The following is a 22756-nucleotide window of genomic DNA, read 5'->3' as shown; positions in this document are numbered from 1 at the left end:
CTTCCTCGTGGGGTCTCCTTGTCTATTTTTCCTGTTTCCTATATCTTAATCCAAGTAGCCCTGGTGGTGCAATGGTTAAAGCTCTCGGCTGCTAACCAAAAGGTTGGCAGTTGGAACCCACTAGCCGCTCCATGGAAGAAAGATGTGGTAGTCTGCTTCTGTAAAGATTACAGCCTTGGAAACGCTATGGGGCAGTTCTACTCTGTCCTGTAGGCTCACCATGAGTCGGAATTGACTTGGCAGCACACCAGAATTATAACATATCTTAGCCCATTATAATATTAGGCATACATTTCCAGTTAATTCATTAACGCAGTTCATCATGAAACCTCCCTCCAAATTGGCATAAGTCTACAAATCCATACTCTTGACAAACAACTGTATAACCAACCAGGAACACTGCTCACATTACTATCCAGTCACCGTAGTCCCGTGTTGTCCACAATAATATCATAAGAAAAGGGCCATATTAAGGAGAAGAAATCAAGACACCTAACTATTACATAACCCTAAGCAAAAAATTTTTAGAAAAAAAAATGTAGTTCATTTAGCCATATCATCAGTATATTGCTTTTCTTTCCTCATACCCAAGCTCAGCTATCAGTTGGTTCAGATGTACTGTTTTCTTCCAGCCACGTATTTGAATGAGCTTTCCAAGTCATTGTTATTATTAGCACTATTTTTTTTACTGTTCAACATCTAGTGAGGGCTTACTGCTTACTGAACTTATTTCTGTGAATGGAAAGCTCAAAGACAAAACCATTAAGAAAAGGGTTACTACTTGCAAAATTTTGCAAGGATGTCTAGATTTTAGAACTGGCTCTCCAAATAAAAAAACGTAGCAGGTATTTAAAGAAAAACAAGATTACAAAATTACAGAGAGTCTGGTAAAAGGGGAAAACAGCAGCTTTCTTACATGATTATTATATCCATAGATGTCAGGACAGTACTGCATAAGTTTTCATTAGGGAGTGTCTTAGTCATCCAGTGCTGCTGTAACAGAAAGACCACGAGTGGATGGCTTTAACAAACAGAAATTTATTCTCTCACATTCTAGGAGGCTAGAAGTCCAAATTCAGGTGTCAGCTGCAGGGGAAGGCTTTCTCTCTCTGACACTTCTGGGGGAAGGTCCTTGTCATCAATCTTCTCGAGCGAGTCTAGGAGTTTCTCAGAACAGGGACCTTGGGTCCAAAGGTTGCGTGCTTCTCCTGGCTCCTCTTTGTTTGCTATAAGATCCCTCTCCTCTTTGCTCAATTCTCTCTTTTATCTCTCAAAAGAGAATGACTCAAGATACAACCTAATCCCGTATCTTGATTCCTGCCTTATTAACATAACTGCCTCTAATCCTGCCTCATTAACATCCTAGAGGTTAGGATTTACAACACATAGGATAATCACATCAGGTCACAAAATGGTGGACAACCACACAATACTGAGAATCATGACCTAGCCAAGCTGACACACATCTTTAGGGGACACGATTCAATCCATAATAGGGCGTAACTTATAGAAATAGGGTTTATTTGGACTAGAGTTCCCGAGCGTGCAACTGATTAATGCTCTTTGGTGCTAACTGAAAGTTTGGAGGTTCAAGTTCTGTTCACCCAGAGGTACCTTGGAAGAAAGGCCTGGTGACCTACTTCTGAAAAATCAGCCAGTGAAAACCCTTTGGTGCACCATTCTACTCTGACACACATGGGGTCACCATGAGTCAGAGTCAACCTGAAGGCTATCGGTTAGTGTTAGACAGGGTGACCTTGTTTTATGTTTGTTTTTCTCAGAGTGAAAAGCGTTTTTATCACCCCCCTGACAGTGGGGTATGAGGAGTGTGCTTACTCATAACGATGGCAGAGCAGGCTAACAAGAACCCTATATTTACTATTACTACTCCAAGTTTAAAGGCAGAGAAAGAGAGCTCCTACTTTTACTTTGGGAATATTATAGGTATTGGACAAAATGAGTTAGAGCAATCTTTTTACAATATCCACACCCTGTACCTTCGGAAAATGTGAATATTTATTTCATTTCAGGGATATGAAGTCTTGAAAATTAGTATGTATGCAATTTTAGGCCATAGGATTTATTTTTCTTTCTCCTTCAATCACAAGGTCACTCATTATTCATAGTTTCAAAAATTATTATCTGCATGTCCATCAATGAAATACAGTATTCTGTACTGTAGAAAACCAATGAAGTATTTTTTTTAATGTGATTAGATAATTTGCATAGACATTTAAAACCTAAAATGAGTTTTTGAATTCCAGAAGGAAAGACCGATACCATATTTTTATGCAAATTACAAGCACCTTCTGCATTTGTTTTCTGGCCATGCCCTCCCCCAGAGATATTTTTGTAAGTGAGGAATAACATATTTTTTTCTTTTGTTACAACAACATGTGGAAGAGATTTGGCATGGCGGCACTTGTGAGGGTGCCTCGCGGGGAGTAGGGGGGAGGGTGTGGCGGGCAAACAAACGCAGAAGACACGAGTTATTTGCGTACAAATAAGGTAGTTGTTTTTAGTACGTAACTTGCTCAAAGTCATAATCTGTTAAGTTGATGTGTGTGCTGTCGAGTCATTTGCAATTCATTGCAACCCTACAGGACAGAGTAGTACTGCCCCGTAGGGTTTTCTAGGCTGTAATCTTTACAGGAGCAGATCACCGAATATTTCTCCAATGGAGCTGCCAACCTTTAGGTTAGCAGCCAAGAACTTAACTGCCACACCACTAGGGCTCCTAAACTGTTAAGTAATAGGAATCAAAGCCTTCTTATCCCAAATCCTGTGCCCCCTTTGCCACTCTCCTGCCTCTTACCCTCTTAAGACTTCTGACGTCTATGCTGCCTGCTGCCTTCTTAAACGTACAAAGAAAGGAAATTAATATCTATTGAATACCTCCTTTGGGCCAAGCATTTTGCTGTATGTTGGGGACTCATTTAATCCTGGACGTGATCAAGAATGTGCTGTTTTATAGATTGGGAAATGAAAAAAAACTCATTGCCATCAAGTCGATTCTGACTCATAGCAACCCTATAGGACAGAGTAGAACTGTCCCATAGGGTTTCCAAGGCTGTAATCTTTATGGGAAAAGACTGCCACTTCTTTCTCCCACAGAGAGGCTAGTAGGTTCGAACCACTGACCTTTTGGTAGCAGCAGAGTTCTTAACCACTGTACCACCAGGGCTCCTAGATTAGGAAACCACAGCACCAACAGGGCTCCTAGATTAGGAAATTTAGGCTCAAATAATTTAAATAACAAGTAATGGCGGTTAGGATTTGAATTTGGTTGTTGTTTTTCCTACTACATCACACCATAAATATTTTAATTAGGGCCACATTTAAGTATTTGAAAACCTATGCATTCAAATAGTCCAGAAAAGTACTAAATGGCAAAACATGTGAGTCAGAAAAATATTGTAAAAATTTTGATGTGTTAAGCTCAAGTAGCTGCATTTTAGAGTATATTTCCCAGAGGTTGTCATTGCAGAATTGAAATGAAAAGTGAATTGTATTAAAACAATGGCATTCAAAAATCACAAAATTAAAATATTAGGATTATATACCTAATGCCTGTTTATTCAAAGAGGTGTGGTCTTTCTCTGCAGAATTTTTTATTTGAAAAATTTTATCTTGGAAATGTGAGAAAGCTTATAGAAGCATTTCTGAAACACAAGAGGAAAATGTGGTTTAATTTTTGGAAACTTTTACTTATTGAAATTATATCAATGTTAAATTTTCATTAACACAGTTTTCTGTGCTAATATGCCACACCCAAACACACAAAATCACTTTTTAAGATAACACACAATTCATCCTTAAGCCCTCCTCTAGTCTCATTTTTAAAATCCATTCAGTGAATCATGGCTTCTGTCACTAGTCAATTTCATTTATGTGACTTATACATATTTGAGGATAAAAATAAATAATTAAATGGCCAACTGCCAATAACATCTGACAACTATTCAATAGGTGTTTAAAGGTTAAAATCTCCCAAAGACCCAAATGTCAATCTTAAACCATTTCTACTGCCAGTAAATCTCTTCCCTAGCCCAATCCAACATAGCACCGTGTTCATCTTGAGAAGGCATCTTCAACCTACATTTTCGTAGAAATTATGCTTTATGGGGGTTGGTTCATAACTACAGGCAGTATGTAATTCGGACATCCATAACTCAGGGACTTCCTGTATGCATTCTTACAGATATGGAAAACAATCTAAGAGATATCAGTACAAGCATACTTCAGAGATTGCAGGTTCAGCTTCAGACCACCATAATAAAACTAATATCACAATAAAACAAGTCACATGAATTTTTTCGCTTCCCAGTGTATATAAAAGTTATGTTTACACTAATTCTTTTTTGTCTATTAAGTGTACAATACCATTACGTCTAAAAAAAAAAGTGCATACCTTAATTAAAAAATACTTCATTGCTAAAAAATGCTAACCATCATCTGAGCCTTCAGTGAGTTGTAATCTTTTTGCTGGTGGAGGGTCTTGCCTTGATGTTGATGGCTGCTGACTGATCAGGGTGGTGGTTTTTGAAGGTTGAGGTGGCTATGGCAATTTCTTAATATAAGACAACAATGAAGTTTGCTGCATCAATTGGCTCTTCCTTTCATGAAAGTTTTCTCTGTAGTATGCGATGCTGTTTGATAGCATTTTACCCACAGTTGAACTTTTTTCAAAATTGGAGTCAATCTTCTCAAACCCTGCCACTGCTTATCAAGTAAGTTTATGTAATATTCTAAATCCTTTGTTGTCATTTCAACAATGTTCACAGCATCTTCACCAGAAGTAGATCCCATCTCAAGAAACCACTTTCTTTGCTCATCTATAAGGAGCAACTCTTCATCCATTAAAGTTTTATCATGAGATTGTAGCAATTCAGTCACATCTTCAGGCTCCACTTCTAATTCTAGTTCTCTTGCTGTTTCTACCACATCTGCAGTTACTTCCTCCACAGAAGTCTTGAACTCCTCAAAGTCATCCATGAGGATGGAAATCAACTTCTTCCAAACTCCTGTTGATATTTTGACTTCCTCTCATGAATCACAAATGTTCTTAATGGCATCTACAATGGTGAATCCTTTCCAGAGGGTTTTCAATTTACTCTGCCCGGATCCATCAGAGGAATCACTATCTATGGCAGCTATAGCCTTACAAAATGTATTTCCTAAATAATAAGACTTGAAAGTTGAAATTACTCTTTGATCCATGTGCTGCAGAATGGATGTTGTGTTAGCAGGCATGAAAACAGCATTAATCTCCTTGTACATCTCTATCAGAGCTCTTGGGTGACCAGGTGCATTGTCAATATTTTGAAAGGAATTTTTTTTTTGAGTTGATGTAGCTTAAATTCTTAAGGGCCCTAGAATTTTCAGAATAGTAAAAGAGCATTGGCTTCAACTTAAAGTCACAACCTGCATTAGCCCCTAACAAGAGAGTCAGCCTGATAACATACTTTATAAAGAAAATATTCTACATTCTACTTTGGTGAGTAGCATCTGGGGTCTTAAAAGCCTGTAAGTGGCCACCTGAGATACTCTACTTGCCTCACCCCTTCGGGAGCAAGGGAGAATGAAGAAAACTAAAGATACAAGGGGAAGATTAGTCCAAAGGACTAATGGAATACATCCACCATGGTCTCCACCAGAATGAGTCCAGTACAACCAGATGGTGCCTGGCTACCCCCACTGACTGCTCTGACAGGGATCATAATAGAGGGTCCTGGACAGAGCTGGAGAAAAATGTAGAACAAAATTCTAACTCACAAAAAAAGACCAGACTTACTGGCCTGACAGAGACTGGAGAAACCCAGAGAATATGGCCCCTGGACACCCTTTTAGCTCAGTAATGAAGTCACTCCGGAGGTTCACCCTTTAGCCAAAATTAGACAGACCCATAAAACAAAATGAGACTAAAGGGGCACATCAGCCCAGGGGCAAGGACTAGAAGGCGGAAGGGGACAGGAAAGCTGGTAATAGGGAACCCAAGATCGAGAAGGGAGAATGTTGACATGTCGTGGGGTTGTTAACCAATGTCATAGAACAATGTGTGAACTGTTTAATGAGAAGCTAGTTTGTTCTGTAAACCTTCATCTAAAGTACAATAAAAAAAAAAAAAAAAAAAAGAGTCAGCCTGTCCCTTGAAGCTCTGAGGCCAGGCATTGACTCCTCCTCTCGAGCCATGAAAGCCCCAGAGGGCAGCTCTTCCAGCAGAAGGCTGTCCCGTCCACACCGCCAACCTGTGGTTCAGTGCAGCCCCTTCACCAATTCTCTCAGCTAGACCTTCTGGGTAACTCGCTTCAGCTTCTACGTCAGCACTTGCAGCTTCACCTGGCACTTTTCTGTTACGGAGACGGCTGCTTTCCTTGAACCTCCTGAACCGACCTCTGCCAGCTTCACACTTTCCTTCTGCAGCTTCCTCACCTCTCTCAGCCTTCACAGATTGAAGAGTTAGGATGTTGCTCTGGTTAGGCTTTGGCTTTAGGGAATGTCGTGGCTGGATTGATCTTCTATCCAGACTACCAAAATTTTCTCCATATCAGCTATAAGGCTGTTTCCCTTTCTTATCATCTGTGTGTCCACTGGAGCATAACTTTTAATGTCCTTCAAGAACTTTTCCTTTGCATTCACAACTTGGCTAACTCTTTGGCACAAGAGGCCTAGCTTTTGGCTTATTTCGGCTTTTGAAATGCTTTCCTCACTAAGTTTAATCATTTCTTTTTGATTTAAAGTGAGAGACTTGTGACTCTTCCTTTCACTTGAACACTTAGAGGCCATTATAGGGTTATTTTTATTGTACTTTAGATGAAGGTTTACAGAACAAACTAACTTCTCATTAAACAGTTAGTGTATATACTGTTTTATGACATTGGTTAACAACCCCACGACATGTCAACGCTCTCCCTTCTCAACCCATTGTAGGGTTATTAATTGGCCTCATTTCAATATTGTCGTGTTTCAGGGTATAGGGAAGCCGGAGGACAGGGAGAGAGATGGGGGAACAGATGTTCGGTCGAGCAGTCAGAACACAACACAACATTCGTTGATTAAGTTCACCATCTTATATGGGCACAGTTCTTGACACCCCAAAACAATTGCAATAGTAACATCAAAGATCACTGGTCACAGATCACCATAACAGATATAATAATACTGAAAAAGTTTAAACTATTGCGAGAATTACCAAAATGTGACATAGAAACGCGAAGTGAGCACATGCTATTGGAAAAATGAGGCCGACAGACTTGCCCAATGCAGCATTGCCACAAACCTTCAGTTTTTAAAAAAAACACAGTATCTGTGAAGCGCAATAAAGCAAAGCGCAATAAAACGAGGTCTGCCTATATAGTATTTAATTTAGCTGGCAGTTAGAAAAAGTGAAGAGACCTTAGAATCCATCTGATTTTGAATCAGAAAACACTGCTAAATTTATATGGTATCCAGCATTGTGTTTTCAGTCTGACAAGTTTCAAACCAGGAGTTTGCTTCTGGCGGGAAGTGATTTCCTAGCCCATTATTGTGCTGACGTAGACTCTGGAGGAAGAGAGGAATTAGATATCAATCAAGAACCTTACTGATTTGAGGATGCTGCTGCAGATGCTCATAAAGGGCTTTCTAGACGCGTTTACTACCAGGATAATCTGCATGTGAGCAACTCCTTTTTATCTGGGCGATATTAACTTAAATGCTATAAATTCATCCGCCTGATATAAAGAAACAGAAAATTGACTGAAGCAAAAGCACCAATTCCAGAAATTCATTTAAAGTTAATATGGTTACTTCAAGGAGTCAGTGGGTGGCGCAAATGATTAAGCATTTGACTACTAGCGGAAAGGTTAGCAGTTCAAACCCACCCAGAGGTGCCTCAGAAGACAAGCCTGGCGATCTGCTTTTGAAAGCTCATAGCTTTGAAAACCCTATAGAGTAGTTGTACTCTGCACACATGGGGTCACCATGAGTTGGAATCGACTCAACGGCAGCTAACAACAGCATGGTTACTGTATACATTAGTCTAGGCAGAATCTATTCCTTTTTTGATGAAAATGTGGATTTTCAGCTATTTTATTTTGAACTATCAATGGGAATATATGCCCAATAAGTATCAGGACCATTTATCATAAACCTGAAGCTGCAAGGTTCAGTCTTCATGGTGCTCTGGTCAATAATCTGGCAGCTGACTGCAGTTCTTCGATCCTATTGAGACCTCTGGATGCCTATACCCTGCTCTAGAGCAGAGGTCTTCTAAGTGTGGTCTCTGGACCAGCAGCAGTAGCATCTTCTGAGAACTTGCTATAAGTGCAAATTCTCAGGTCCTACTCCAGACCAACCAAATCAGAAACTCTGGGGATGGGCCCAGCAGTCTGTTTTAACAAACCCTCCAAGTGATTGTCATTCATGCTCCAGTTTGAGAACCACTATCCTAAAGGAGTGTATAAGGACCCTAAGGTCTTCCCTTGAGCCACAGTGAGAAACTATAGTTCCAGACTTTTCCAAAGGAGCCTTGCTAAACTCTGACCCCATAGCTCCTATTAAGTCCTTGTGGAGTCTATATCTTGAAAGTCATCTCTCCTGGGTAATAACCCATGTCTTGAGAAAATACCTAGACTAGCCATAGGATATGCGATGCCAAAATGAATGATCACTTATTTATTTAATCAACAGATTTTTTGAGCATCTACTAAGCCCTGGTCACATATCTGAGGCAAGGATCTTGTAGTCTAAGAGAGAAGACAAGACATGAACACAATAATATAATACATGGGAAACAAGATCACTTCCAACCAAAGGAAATTAGACTCAACTTCGAAGAAAGCACACTATAGATTTAGCTGCTGGTTATTTAGACAATGGGTAGCCACAGATATTTTTTGAGACACCCATATGACATGCTCAGTGGTGAAGTTTGGAAAGATAAATTTGGTGACACTATGTAGAATGAGCCAGAAAGAGAAGGAACTGGAGAGAGAAGAGCTGAACTAGGAGAGGGGATTGAGAAAACATGGAAATAGAAATAGAGCCAAAGTATTTTTACTAAGGAATGCCCGTGAGATTATTAGTAAAGAAGAGGGGTAAGCGGGACATGCATCTGAAGTTTGAAGACGAAAAAATGTGATTGTTGTGTTATTAAAATGAAAAAGAAAAAAAGGTGAAGTAGCAGTTGGGGGTGGAGAGCTTGTTGTGTGGTGTGAGCATGTTGAGTATGAGGTATATGGTGAACATCCAGATTTAGAGGTTCAGGGGACTGGTGGGGGTGGGTGACTGTTGGTAGTTCGGGAGAAAGAGAATAGAATTGGAAATCTTACTTAGGCAGGAATCTACACAGAAACGATTGTTGATATCATGGGAGGAAAGGCAAATTTTAAGGGAAAGTAGGCTGGATGCAGACCATGGGAAAAAAAGTCTTACGAAATGATAGCATTTATGGGTTGGAAGAGAGGTGTCCATGGAAGAACTCGGGAAAGCAGAAGAATCCAGTGGCATGCAAGCAAAGATAATATCCAGCTGGAACTTACAGGCGGACAAGTAGTTTACATTTGTTCTGACTCATGAATGCTCTGTTCTTATTGGTGTCCATTTTGATCTGGTTTTTAAATATTTTTTAAGTCTAGAGAAAACAAAGGGCAAAGAATGAGAATCTAGTCATTACACTCCCAGGATTAGGGGAGCTTTAATGCTTTGTAGTGGTGGCAAACTGAAAGAGAACAACTTCCCAGAAAGAGTTCTTCCTTTGGCCCATGACCCCTGTACTACTCCTAGCAATGGACTGTTGACCTGTCTGTATCTCCTGCTAGACTGGAAGCCAATGACCAATAAAGGTCATAGGTAATACATGCGAATACCTAATAAATGAATACTTTAATAAAATACTAACTGATAAAAAAAAATTGTATATATTAACTGATATTATATAATATATAATAGTTTTGTTGTATACTATTTTCTATTATTTCTTACTTAACTAAATGGTACCACTATAGACGATCAGCTGATATGGGCACAGTCTTGCTATGGCAAACATAATTACTTAATTACTGTTTTGGTAAAAATTGGAGTTCATTGATAATATGTACAACTATATCTTGGATGAAGAATAAATACCAAAATGTGATACATTTGGGGATAATTACTACTTTTTAAGCTGTATGTGTGTGTGTGTGTGTGTGTAAGCTGCTTGTATTAGTTCCCTAAGGCTGCCATAACAAAATACTACAAAATAGGAAAATGGGTGGCTTATAACAACAGAAATTGATTGTCTCACAGTTCTGGAAGCTAGTAGTCTGAATTCAGGGCATCTTTTTTTTTTCAGGGCTATCCTCTCTGAAGGCTATAGGGGGTAGCTCCAGGCATTCCTTGTCTTGCAGCTGCAGCAAGGCCATGGTCACAAGGCCATCTTCCTTCTGTCTGTCTCTCTGTGCCTTTTCTCTTTGTTTATAAGGACACCACTCAAATTGGGTTAAGATTGACCCTACTCCAGTATGACCTCATGTTAACTGATAATATCATCAAAGACCCTATTTCCAAACAAGGTCACATTCAAAGGTACTGAGAGTTAGGACTTCAACGTATCTTTTTGTGGGACACAGTTCAATCTATAACGTTGCTTTATTATTATTTGATTTGATTGTGCTTTAGGTGAAAGCTTACAGCACAAATTAGTTTCTCAGTCAAAAATTTATACTCAGATTGTTTTGTGACATTGGTTGCAATCCCCACATTGTGTCAGCACTCTCTCCCTTTCCCTTTCCACCCCAGGTTCCCTGTGTCCATTCATTCAGTTTTCCTGTCTCCTTCTGCCTTCCCATCTTTGCTTTTGGGCAGGTGTTGCCCGTTTGGTCTCGTATACTTGATTGAACTAAGAAGCACGTTCCTCACGCCTGTTATTGTTTTATTAAAAAAAACCTGTTGCCGTCGAGTCGATTCTGACTTATTGCGACCCTATAGGACAAAGTACAACTGCCCCATAGGGTTTCCAAGGAGCACCCGGTGGATTCGAACTGCCAGCCTTTTGGTTAACAGCCGAAGCATTTAACCACTATGCCACCAGGGTTTCCTGTTTGTTTTATAGGACTGTCTAATCTTTGGCTGAAAGGTGGACTTTGGGAGTGGCTTTAATTCTTAGCAGGGTGTCCCAGGGGCCATTGTCTCGAGGTTTCCTCTAGTTCTGGTCAGACCAGTAAGTCTGGTCTTTTTTTGGTGTGTGAATTTGAATTTTGTTCTATATTTTTCTCATGCTCTGTTGGGACGCTCTATTGTGATCCCTGTCAGAGCAGTCAGTGGAGGTGGCTGGGCACCATCTAGTTCTTCTAGGCTTAGGCTGGTGGAGGCTGTGGTTCATATGGTCCATTAGTCCTTTGAACTAATATTTTCCTTGTGTCTTTGGTTTTCTTCATTCTCCTTTGCTCCGGACGGGACGGGACCAATAGATTTATCTTAGATGGCCGCTCGCGAGCTTTTAAGACCCCAGACACTACTTACCAAAGTAGGATGTAGAACATTTTCTGTATGAACTGTGTTATGCGAATTGACTTAGATGTGTCTCAAGACCATGGTCCCCAGCCCTCAGCCCCAGGAACTTGGCCCCTCAAGGTGTTTGGATGTGTCTAGGAAGCTTCTATGTCTTTGCCTTGGTCAAGTTATGCAGACTTCCCCTATATTGTGTGTTGTCTTTCCCTTCACCAAAGTTACCTGTCCACAATCTAGTTAGTGATTTCCCCTCCTCATCCTTGCCCTCCACCATAACCATCAAAGAATTTTCTTTTCTGTGTGTAAACCTTTATTTGGTTTTTATAATAGTGGTCTCATACAATTTTGTCCTTTTGTGATTGGCTTATTTCACTCAGCATAATGCCCTCCAGATTCACCCATGTTGTGAGATATTTCCCAGATTCATCATTTTTTTTATCGTTGCATAGTATTCCACTGTGTGCATGTACCATAATTTGTTTATCCATTCATCTATTGATAGGCACTTAGGTTGTTTCCATTTTTTTTTTTTTGCTATTGTGAACAATGCTGCAATGAATATGAGGGTTCATATGTCTGTTTGTGTGATGGTTCTTATTTTTCTAGGATATATTCCTAGTAGCTGGATTGCTGGATTTTATGGTATTTCTATTTCTAGCTTTTTAAGGAGGTGCCATATCATTTTGCATAGTGGTTGTATGATTTTACATTCACACCAGCAGCACAAAAGAGTTCCAATCTCCCCTCAACCTCTCCAACAGTTGTTATTTTCTGTTTTTTTTTTTAATTATTATTATTGCCAGTAATGTCAGGGCGAGATGGTATGTCATTGTAGTTTTGATTTGCATTTTTCTCTAATGGTTAACGACAGCAAGCCTTTCCTCATGTGTCTGTTAGCCAATTGAATATCTTCTTTGGTGAAGTGTCTGTTCATATCCTTTGCCCATTTTCTTAATTGGATTATTTGTCTTTTTGCTGTTGAGTTGTTGACATAGCCTATAGAGATTAGACACTTGTTGGATATGTCATAGCCAAAATTTTTTCCGAGTGTGTAGGTTCTCTTTTTATTCTTTGGTGAAGTGTTTTGATGAGCATAAGTGTTTAATTTTTAGGAGCTCCCAGTTATCTAGTTTCTCTTCTGGTGTTTGTGCATTTTTACTTATGGTTTGTATTCTCTTTATGACTTGTATTTAGGCCCCTAGCATTATCTCTATTTTTTCTTCAATAATCTCTATCATTTTAGGTTGTATATTTAGGTCTTTAATCCATTTTGAGTTAGTTTTTGTGTATGGTGTGAGATATGAGTCCTGTTTCACTTTTTTTTACAAACGGACATCCAGTTTTCTAGCACCATTTGTTACAGAAACTGCCTTTTCCTAATTTAATGGACTTTGGTCCTTTGTCAAAGATCACTGTCCATAAGTAGATGGATTTATGTCTGGGTTCTTGATTCTGTTCCATTGGTCTATGAGTATGTCATTATACCAATACCAGACTATTTTGACTACCATGGCTGTGTAGTAAGTTCTGAGGTCAGGCAGTGTGAGGCCTCCTACTTTGTTCTTTTTTTTTTCAATAGTGTTTTGCTTATCTGGGGCCTCTTTCCTTTCCATATAAAGTTGGTGATTAGTTTTTCCATTTCATTAAAGAATGCTGCTAGTATTTGGATCAAGATTGCATTATATATGTAGATCGATTTGGGTAGAATTGACATTTTCACAACGTTGAGTCTTCCTATCCATGACAATGGTATGTTTTTTCATTTGTCTCTTAGTTTCTTACAATAGTGCTTTGTAGTTTTCTTTGTATAGGCCTTTTATATCCCTGGTTAGATTTATTCATAAGTGTTTTATCTTTTTAGGGCTGTTATCAAGGGTATTGTTTTCTTGATTTCATTTTCAAAGTTCTCTTTGTTGGTATATAGGAATCCAACAGATTTTTGCATGTTGATCTTGTATCCTGATACTTTGCCAAATTTTTCTATTAGTTCCAGTAGTTTTTTTGTGGAATCTTTGGGGTTCTCTACGTATAGGATCATATCTTCTGTGAATAGGGATAGTTTTACTTCTATCTTTCCAATTTGGATGCCCTTTATTTCTTTTTCTTGCCTTATTGCTCTATCTAGGACTTTCAGCACAATGTTAAATGAGGGTCATAATAAAGGGCATCCTTGTCTTGTGTCTGTTCTCAGGGGAAATGCTTTCAGCTTCTCTTCATTGTGAATGATGCTGGCTATTTGTTTTGTACAGATGCCTTTTATCGTGTTGAGGAATTTCCCCTCTATTCCTATTTTCCTATTTTATTGAGAGTTTTTATCAGGAATGCGTATTGGACTTTATCAAGTGTCTCTTCTGCATCTATTGAGATCACCATGTGATTTCTTTTGTATCCCACTTGGTCATGGTGTCTTAGGAATTCCACTTGGTCATGGTGTATTATTTTTTGATATGATGCTGAATTCTACTGGCTAGAATTTTGTTGAGAATTTTTAAATCTATATTCATGAGAGACATTGGTCTGTAATTTTCTTTTTGTGTATGTATCTTTGCCTGGCTTTGGTATCAGGGTTATGAGGGCTTCATAGAATGATTTCGGGAGTATTCCTTCCTTTTCTATGCTCTGATATAGTTTGAGCAGAGTACTGGTGTGAGCTCTTCTCTCCATGTTTGGTAGAATTCTCCAGTGAAGCTGTCCAGACCAGGGCTTTTTTATGGGGAGCTTTTTTTTTATTACCCCTTTGATCTCTTCTCTTGTTATGGGCCTGTTCAGATTTTTATCTGTTCGTATTAGTTTAGATAGTAGTGTGTTTCTAGAAATTTGTCCATTTCCTCTAGGTTCTCAAATTTGGTGGAGTACAGTTTTGCATAGTACTCTTTTTGTGGTTACCTTATTATTTACCCCTATTTTTCTAAGTAAAAACCTAACTTGTATTGTTCTATATCGCCTTGTATCACTCTCCATATGGCAGTTCAATGCCTCCTGTAATTAGTCCCTCTTTTTGATTATTGTGATCTTTTACCTATTGATTTCCATGATTCCCTGTTATGTGTATTTTTTTTAATTAATCTTAATTTGTTTGTTTTTGTGATTTCCCTATTTGAGTTGATATCAGGACAATCTGTTTTGTGACCTTGTGTTGTGCTGATATCTGATATTATTGGTTCTCTGACCAAACAATATCCTTTAGTATTTCTTGTCGCTTTGGTTTGGTTTTTGCAAATTCTCTAAACTTGTGTTTATCTGTAAATATCTTAATTTCGCCTTCATATTTCAGAGAGAGTTTTGCTGGATATATGATCCTTGGCTGGCAGTTTTTCTCCTTCAGTGTTCTGTATATGCCGTCCCATTCCCTTCTTGCCTGCATGGTTTCTGCTGAGTAGTCAGAACATATTCTTATTGATTCTCCCTTGAAGGAAACCTTTCTTTTCTCCCTGGCTGCTTTTAAAATTTTCTCTTTATCTTTGGTTTTGGCGAGTTTGATGATAATATGTCTTGGTGTTTTTCTTTTTGGATCAATCTTAAATGGGGTTCGATGAGCATCTTGGATAGCTATCCTTTCGTCTTTCATGATGTCAGGGAAGTTTTCTGTCAGGAGTTCTTCAACTATTTTCTCTGTGTTTTCTGTCCCCCCTCCCTGTTCTGGGACTCCAATCACCCGCAGGTTATCCTTCTTGATAGAGTCCCACATAATTCTTAGGGTTTCTTCATTTTTTTTAATTCTTTCATCTGATTTTTTTTCAGCTATGTTGGTGTTGATTCCCTGGTCCTCCAGATGTCCCAGTCTGCATTCTAATTGCTCGAGTCTGCTCCTCTGACTTCCTAGTGCGTTGTCTAATTCTGTTATTTTATTGTTAATCTTTTGGATTTCTACATGTTGTCTCTCTATGGATTCTTGCAACTTATTAATTTTTCCAGTATGTTCTTGAATAATCTTTTTGAGTTCTTCAACAGTTTTATCAGTGTGTTCCTTGGCTTTTTCTGCAGTTATCCTAATTTCATTTGTGATATCATTAAGCATTCTGTAAATTAGTTTTTTATATTCTGTATCTGATAATTCCAAGATTGTATCTTCATTTGGGAAAGATTTTGATTCTTTTGTTTGGGGGGTTGGAGAAGCTGTCACAGTCTGCTTCTTTAAGTGGTTTGATATGGATTGTTGTCTCCGAGCCATCACTGGGAAACTAGTTTTTCCAGAAAATTCGCTGCGTCCAGTCCAAATCCCTGCGGGATGGTTCCCCAGCTCGGATGCTGCTCTTTCTGCTCCAAGACCAGTCACTGCCTCCCGGGGACTTCTCCTACCGGCTGCGTCCCACGCCGCCCGTGGAACCTGCTGGTCCCCCTCCCGGGGTTAGTTCAGGGGGGTGGAGCAGGTCTCTGTGCTTGTGCCGTACCTGACTGGTACGCTGGCTCCAGGCTCTGGAAACAATTGCTGCTTCCCCGTATTAGTTCGTTCTCCGTCTCTAAATCTGTGTTTGTTGTTCAGGGTTCGTAGATTGTTATGTATGTGATCGATTCACTTGTTTTTCCGTGTCTTTGTTGTAAGAGGGATCCGAGGTAGCGTCTGCCTAGTCCGCCATCTTGGCTCCGCCCTGCAGAGCAGGGGCGGGATTGGGGTGCTCGGCGGGGCCGGGTACCTGAGGGCGCCCGGGGCTGCTGCGGAGTCCAGCGGCAGGGCGGCCGGGAAAGCCAGGGATCGGGTGCTGCAAGGGCTTTCGTCGGGGACCCGCTAGGCCTTGTGACCCACTTTATTCTGCATAGTACTCTTTTGTGATCCTTTTTATTTCGGTTAGATCTGTTGTAATGTCCATTACATTTCTGATTTGGGTTATTTGCTTCCTCTCTTGTTTTTCTTTTGTCAGTTTGTCAAAGGTTTTTGATTTTATCTTTTCAAAGAACCAACTTTAGATCTTGTTGATTCTATCATTTTTCTATTCTATATTTTATTGTTTCCTTTCTTCTGGTGCCTGTGGGCTCCTTTTGCTGCTTTCTTTCTATTTGTTTGAGTTGTAGGGCTAACATTTTAATTCTAGCCCATTCTTCTTTTTTGATGCGTGTGTGTACTGCTATAAATTGCCTTCTGTGCATTGCTTTTTCTGTGTCTCAAAGGTTTTGGTTTGATGTGTTATAATTCTCATTTGATTCTAGGAATTTTTTCATTCTCTCTTTGATTTCTTCTATTACCCAATTGTTTTTAAGTAAGGCGTCATTCAGTTTCCATGCATTTGATTTTGTTTTCCTTGATCTTCCTGTTATTTATTCCTACATTAAAGGCAGTGTAATCAGAGAGAATGCTTTGTATTATCTCAGTGTTTTGGATTTTATTGAGGATTGCTTTGTGGCCTAAAATGTAGTCTATTCTGGAGAATAGACCATGTGTGTTGGAAAAGAATGGGTAAAGTGTTCTATATATGTCTGAGGTCAATTTGGTTCATTGTGGCCTTTAGGTCCTCTGTATCTTTGTTGAGTATCTTTCTAAATGTTCTGTCCTTTACCAAGAGTAGAGAGTTGAAGTCTCCTACTATAATTGTGGAACTATTTCTCTTTCCAATGCTGTTAGAGTTTTTTTTTTTTTTTAATATATTTTGAAGCCCTGTCATTGAGTGGGTAGATTTTTATTAGGGTCATGTCTTCTTGGTGAATTGTCCCTTTAATCATTATATAATCTCCTTCCTTGTCTCTTATGGTTGATTTTACCTTAAAGTCTATTTTATCTGAGATTAGTATTGCCACTCCTGCTCTTTTTTGGTGACTGTTTACTTGATATATTTTTTCCTTCTTTTTATTTTTAATATATTTATGTCTTTGTGTATCAAGTGTGTCTCTTGTAGAGAGCATATTGATGGGTCATTTTTTTTTTAATCCATTCTACCACTTTCTGCACCTTTCTGGGTACATTTAAGCCATTTACATTTGGTGTGATTATCAGTTATGAGTTTATTGCTGTCATGTCATTGTACTTTTTTTGTTTAGTCTTGTTTTGTTTTGTTTTGTGGTGCTGACATTTTCTGTATTCCTCTTACTTTCCTGTACTGATTTCCTTTTGTTTGTGGATTTTCTTTCATTATTATAGATCTTGTGTTTACTGTGTCTTTACATTTCTTCTTTTTTTATTTTGACGAGTAGGTTTGTTAACTTTCTTGGTGGTTACCTTGAAATTTACCCTTATCGCCCTAAGTTTGAACCAGTCTTTTATTACTTGATATCACCTTGACTTCCTCTCCATTTGAAAATTCTATACCTACACCATTTATTCCTCCTTCTATTGTTTTGATGTCATCATTTACAGATTGATGTCTCTAGTTCCCTGTTTTAAGCCTAAAAAAAAAAAGCCTTTTAGCTTTGTTTTATTATTGAGAGATCTTTACCTAGGTTGGTATCTGGCTGATGCTGTCCTGTGTCCTAGTCACAAGTTGTCTGATGTTGTTCGTTCTCTAATAGACGGACTCCCTTTAATATTTCTTGTAAGTTTGGTTTGCTTTTTTGAATTCCCTTAATGTCTGTTTATCTGAAAATGTCCTAATTTCACTATCATATTTGAGAGAGAGTTTTTGCAGGATATACTATTCTTTGTTGGCAGTTTTTTTTTTCTTTCAAGGTTTTATATATGTCATCCCATTGCCTTGTTGCCTGCATAGCTTCTGCCAAATAATCAGAGTTTAGTCCTATTGTTTCCCCTCTTTATGTGACTTTGTGTTTTTATTGAGCTGCTCTCAGAATTCTTTGTCTTTGGTTTTGGCAAGTGTGGTTATAATGTCTTTGTGACACTCTTTTGAGGTCTATCCTACATGCAGTTCATTGAACTTCTTGGAGAGTCAGATTTTTGTCTTTCATGAAATTTGGTAAGTTTTCTGCCAGCAAATATTCAACAATCTTCTCTGTTTTTTCCATTTTTCCCCCTGTTCTGGAACTCCAATCACATGCAGATTTTTGCTTTTGATTGTGTTCCACATAATTCTTAGGTTTTCTTCATTTTTCTTCATTCTTTTATCTGATTTTTCAGAGTGGCATCCAAGAATATGTCGTCAATCTTGCTGTTTCTGTCTTTCATTATTTTAAATTTGCTCCTAAAAGCTTCCACTGAGTTGGCCATTCCTGAAATTTTATTCTTTACCTTTTGAATTTCTATTTGCTGTTTTTATATGATTTCTAATTGTTTATTTATTTTAACATTTTGTTCTTGTATTATTTTCCTAAATTCCTCTATTGCTTTGTCTGTGTTTTTCTTGATTTTGGCTATTTTTCATTGGTTTTGTCTATGTTTTCCACGACTCTGTCTATTTTTTACTTGGTTTTGTTTATGTTTTCCTTGATCTCTTTCTTAGTCTTGAATTCCATATCAGATAGTTGTACTGCCTTTTTTTTACTGGAAGATTATCTGGTTTTTGTTTTGATAACTTGCTGCTTTTTTAATATATTGCTTTAATATTGTCTGCTGTCTCCAAGATATTAAGGTATTATTTTCTTTATTTATTGATTTTTTTTTCATCCTGATTTTTTGTTTTGTTTTGATATGTCAGGGCAGGTGGGCCAGGCATGCTTTGCTACTTGCTCAACTGTGGGCATGATAGCGCTCACCACCTTGTCTGCGCAGGCAGTGCAGCAATAGGAAGAGCAGACCTACTTCACTGTTCACTGGTTTAACAAGGTGGCTGAGGGCAGACTGGGTGAGCTCTATCTGCCTCCTAATATTGATCTAGTGGTGTGGGAGCATTTACAGTCCCTTGGCAGATGGGAGGAGGTGTCAGGCGGGGAGCGGTACTGGCTTGTTTTCCACCATTCAGCAGCTAGTCAGGTGGCGGGAGGGAAAGGGCAGTGCAGTGCAGTGCAGATCTAGTGCAGTGGCAGGCCTGAGTGTCGGGGACACTCTAGCTGCAATGGCTCAGCAGTGGCCAATGGGAAGGGGGAGAGGTAGCATATGGGGCTAGGTATGAGGGAGAAAGAAAAGAGAAAGGAAAAGAAAGGGATAGTGCAGTGGTAGCTGGTGGGTGGGGGCAGGGCAGCCCTGAGGGTCAGTGGGAAGCAGAGGGAGATGCCATATGGGGCAGAAGGGTAAGGGGTGGGAAAGCATATTTCTCTGATTACTTGGTGCTCTGTCTCCTGCTGGGACCTTCGTGAAGTTGCCTTCCCGTACTTCCTGTCCAGGGTTCTTGCTGGTTGTTTTGCAAGATGGCAAGACTGTGCCGTGTTAGTTGGCAGGGAACCTCCACTCTGTATCGCTGCTTGTTCTCTGTTTTCCATCAGTTTCTTCTTCCATTCAGTGGTTGATCTAGTTCTTTATGCCTTCATTTGATGCTTAGGGTTCCAGGATTGATGTTTGTATCTGATGTACTTAGCTTTTCAGGTCTTTGCTGCAGAGGAACAGCATGATGTGGCTGTCTAGGGCCCCATGGTGGCTCCCAATTATTATTTTTTTTTTAATCTCACATAGCTAAAGGTTTTCTTCCAAGGATCCTATAATGGAATTGTTGGCTTCCTATATACTTATGTTAACTTTAGGTGCAGTAAACAGTCTTCTGAGCTTGCCTTGACAAGTTGTAATCATAGAACGACTTGTAGATGGCTCAAAATTAACAAGACTACTAGAATGAACACACACCTATGGATCTCAGAAAGTGATTTTTAGTGCTCCTGAAGTCAGAAAGACTGTCCTAAAGCCACCCAGAGCAAGGGCAAAGGATGTTACTCTATCTTTGATGTTTTGTACCCCAAAGTTTTAAATTCTGTGCTAAATGTAAAGTTCATTTTATTCTAAAATTTATGAGTGCCTCAATCCAACTAGATCTAAAAATCAAGTAATACACTCATGGTCACCAATGAAGCACAATAGACAGCTAAGGATATTGATATTGGTAGACTGGGCACATTGACATTATTTATAATTATAATTGAGATGAACAGTAAATCTCAATGTCACATTCTAAAGAGAACATTGACAAATGAGAGACTAGCAAGAGGATAAATGATTTCTTTTTCTTATTAAAAAATGCAGAATTAGGCATGTTTATGTTTTTAAAAAATTAAGATCAATAACAATTTGGCAATATTTTAGGTATAAGATAAACAGTGACCAGAAAAACAATGTTTTTCTATAATCATTCAGTTTAATAATGTTCTCAGTACCAACATCAAGAACTGGCTCCTAGTAAAAAAAATATAATGCTTCCAAATTTGGTTTTATTTTCTTCCAACAGAAAATCAGCACCCTAAACACAATCTGAAAATCATTCTGCCACAATCAAGCCAGGTGTATTTCCCTCACTATTTTTTCAACAGGGTAAAAAATGACCAAAGGAAGCAGTAGGTGAGTTTGAGATTATTTAGAGTAGGAGCATACTACCCAAATATGTAAGCAATCAATATTCTCTATGATCTGTGGGTTAGAAAATGTTGAAAGTTAACAATTCTTTGCTCTTTTCATTGATTTTTCTCCTACTGTCTTCACAACACAAAAAAATCAAAATGTGACTCCTTATACCTACTAACTAGTTCCAGGATATTTGGCATTACTGAAGTCTTAATGAAAATTAATAGAGACTTCTTTCTTTGGTCTCTGAGAAATAGGGTATTTGGACTTATTTGTGAAAGAAAGGGAATGTTTTCCTGTCCTATTGTTTTCTTTGTAGAATAGTGACTTCAACTTAACTCTGTAATGTTTTTGACAGACAATAAAGACTACGATGCATACTTATCATACACCAAAGTGGATCCAGACCAGTGGAATCAGGAGACTGGGGAAGAAGAACGTTTTGCCCTTGAAATCCTACCTGATATGCTTGAAAAGCATTATGGGTATAAATTGTTTATACCAGATAGAGATTTAATTCCAACCGGAAGTAAGTTAATGTTTTCATTTGATAGTATGCATATTCTTGTATGTTTGTGTAGTCATCGCTTTTTATACACAGAACATCTTTTATTTTAATTTTTGATTATTTTAAAATTGTATCTGTTAGTTTCCCAAAAACGAAATGTTTTTATGTGTTCATATGAAATTTAATTTTTGAAACCTCTGAGGAGCTACTTTCATCATTCTTTAAGGCAGCTAATTTTATGAGCTTTGACACTTAAAGAAATCAAATGAGAGATCTGTGCCCGGGAACAATATTTCTAACATTGGGAAAAGCAAAGCACAAACTCTATTCAAAGTCATCATTGGCTATTTTCATCTTCTCAAGACGTTACTCAACAAACAACTCTCAATTAATGTACGAAAGAGATTATACCGGGGCTTTCTGGACCAAATGTTTAATTCACTCATTCTGACAAATCCTCTTCTCTTTTGTAGCATACATTGAAGATGTGGCAAGATGTGTAGATCAAAGCAAGCGACTGATTATCGTCATGACCCCAAATTATGTAGTTAGAAGGGGCTGGAGTATCTTTGAACTGGAGACCAGACTTCGAAACATGCTTGTGACTGGAGAAATTAAAGTGATATTAATTGAATGCAGTGAACTACGAGGAATTATGAACTACCAGGAGGTGGAGGCCCTCAAGCACACCATCAAGCTCCTGACAGTGATTAAATGGCATGGACCAAAATGCAACAAGTTGAACTCTAAGTTCTGGAAACGTTTACAATATGAAATGCCTTTTAAGAGGATAGAGCCCATCACCCACGAGCAGGCTTTAGATGTCAGTGAACAAGGGCCTTTCGGGGAGCTGCAGACTGTCTCGGCCATTTCCATGGCTGCGGCCACCTCCACTGCTCTAGCCACTGCCCATCCAGATCTCCGTTCCACCTTTCACAACACGTACCATTCACAAATGCGTCAGAAACACTACTACCGAAGCTATGAGTACGACGTACCTCCTACCGGCACCCTGCCTCTTACCTCCATAGGAAATCAGCATACCTACTGTAACATCCCTATGACACTCATCAACGGGCAGCGGCCACAGACAAAATCGAGCAGGGAGCAGAATCCAGATGAGGCCCACACAAACAGTGCCATCCTGCCGCTGCTGCCAAGGGAGACCAGTATATCCAGTGTGATTTGGTGACAGAAATGCAAGGGACACCCTGTCCCTTGGCACTTGAATGAAGTCTGCAGTCCAGTGCCTGGAACTAAATCCTCGACTGCTGCTGTTAAAAACATGCATTAAAATCTCTAGAACACGAGGAAAAACAGGGTCTTGTACATATGTTTTTGCAATTTCTTTGTAGCATCAGTGTCTTCCTGTTTCACCATGTCTCTTACCGTTACATTTTTTGGCTTTGTTTTATATGTCATTGAAATTTGTATATTTACATTTTTTTAAAGAAGAGACTGATGTATAGATA

At 38.9% G+C, this 22756-nt stretch overlaps 1 protein-coding gene across 1 annotated transcript in view; it reads left to right on the top strand.

Annotated features, from left to right (window-relative positions):
* IL1RAPL1 (interleukin 1 receptor accessory protein like 1) overlaps positions 1 to 22501 on the top strand; it is a 1405042-nt gene extending 1382541 nt beyond the window's left edge. Inside the window, exons 10-11 of the mRNA XM_049871592.1 lie at positions 21135 to 21305; positions 21758 to 22501. Coding sequence (XP_049727549.1) covers positions 21135 to 21305; positions 21758 to 22476 — 890 coding nt within the window. The 3' untranslated portion in view covers positions 22477 to 22501. The remainder of the gene's footprint in view (positions 1 to 21134; positions 21306 to 21757) is intronic.
* The last annotated feature ends 255 nt before the right edge of the window (positions 22502 to 22756 follow it).

Source organism: Elephas maximus, chromosome X (assembly GCF_024166365.1).
Source record: "Elephas maximus indicus isolate mEleMax1 chromosome X, mEleMax1 primary haplotype, whole genome shotgun sequence".
Lineage (NCBI taxonomy): Eukaryota > Metazoa > Chordata > Mammalia > Proboscidea > Elephantidae > Elephas > Elephas maximus.
The sequence above is the reverse complement of the archived record's forward strand: the minus strand, read 5'-3'. Positions and strand labels throughout refer to the sequence as shown.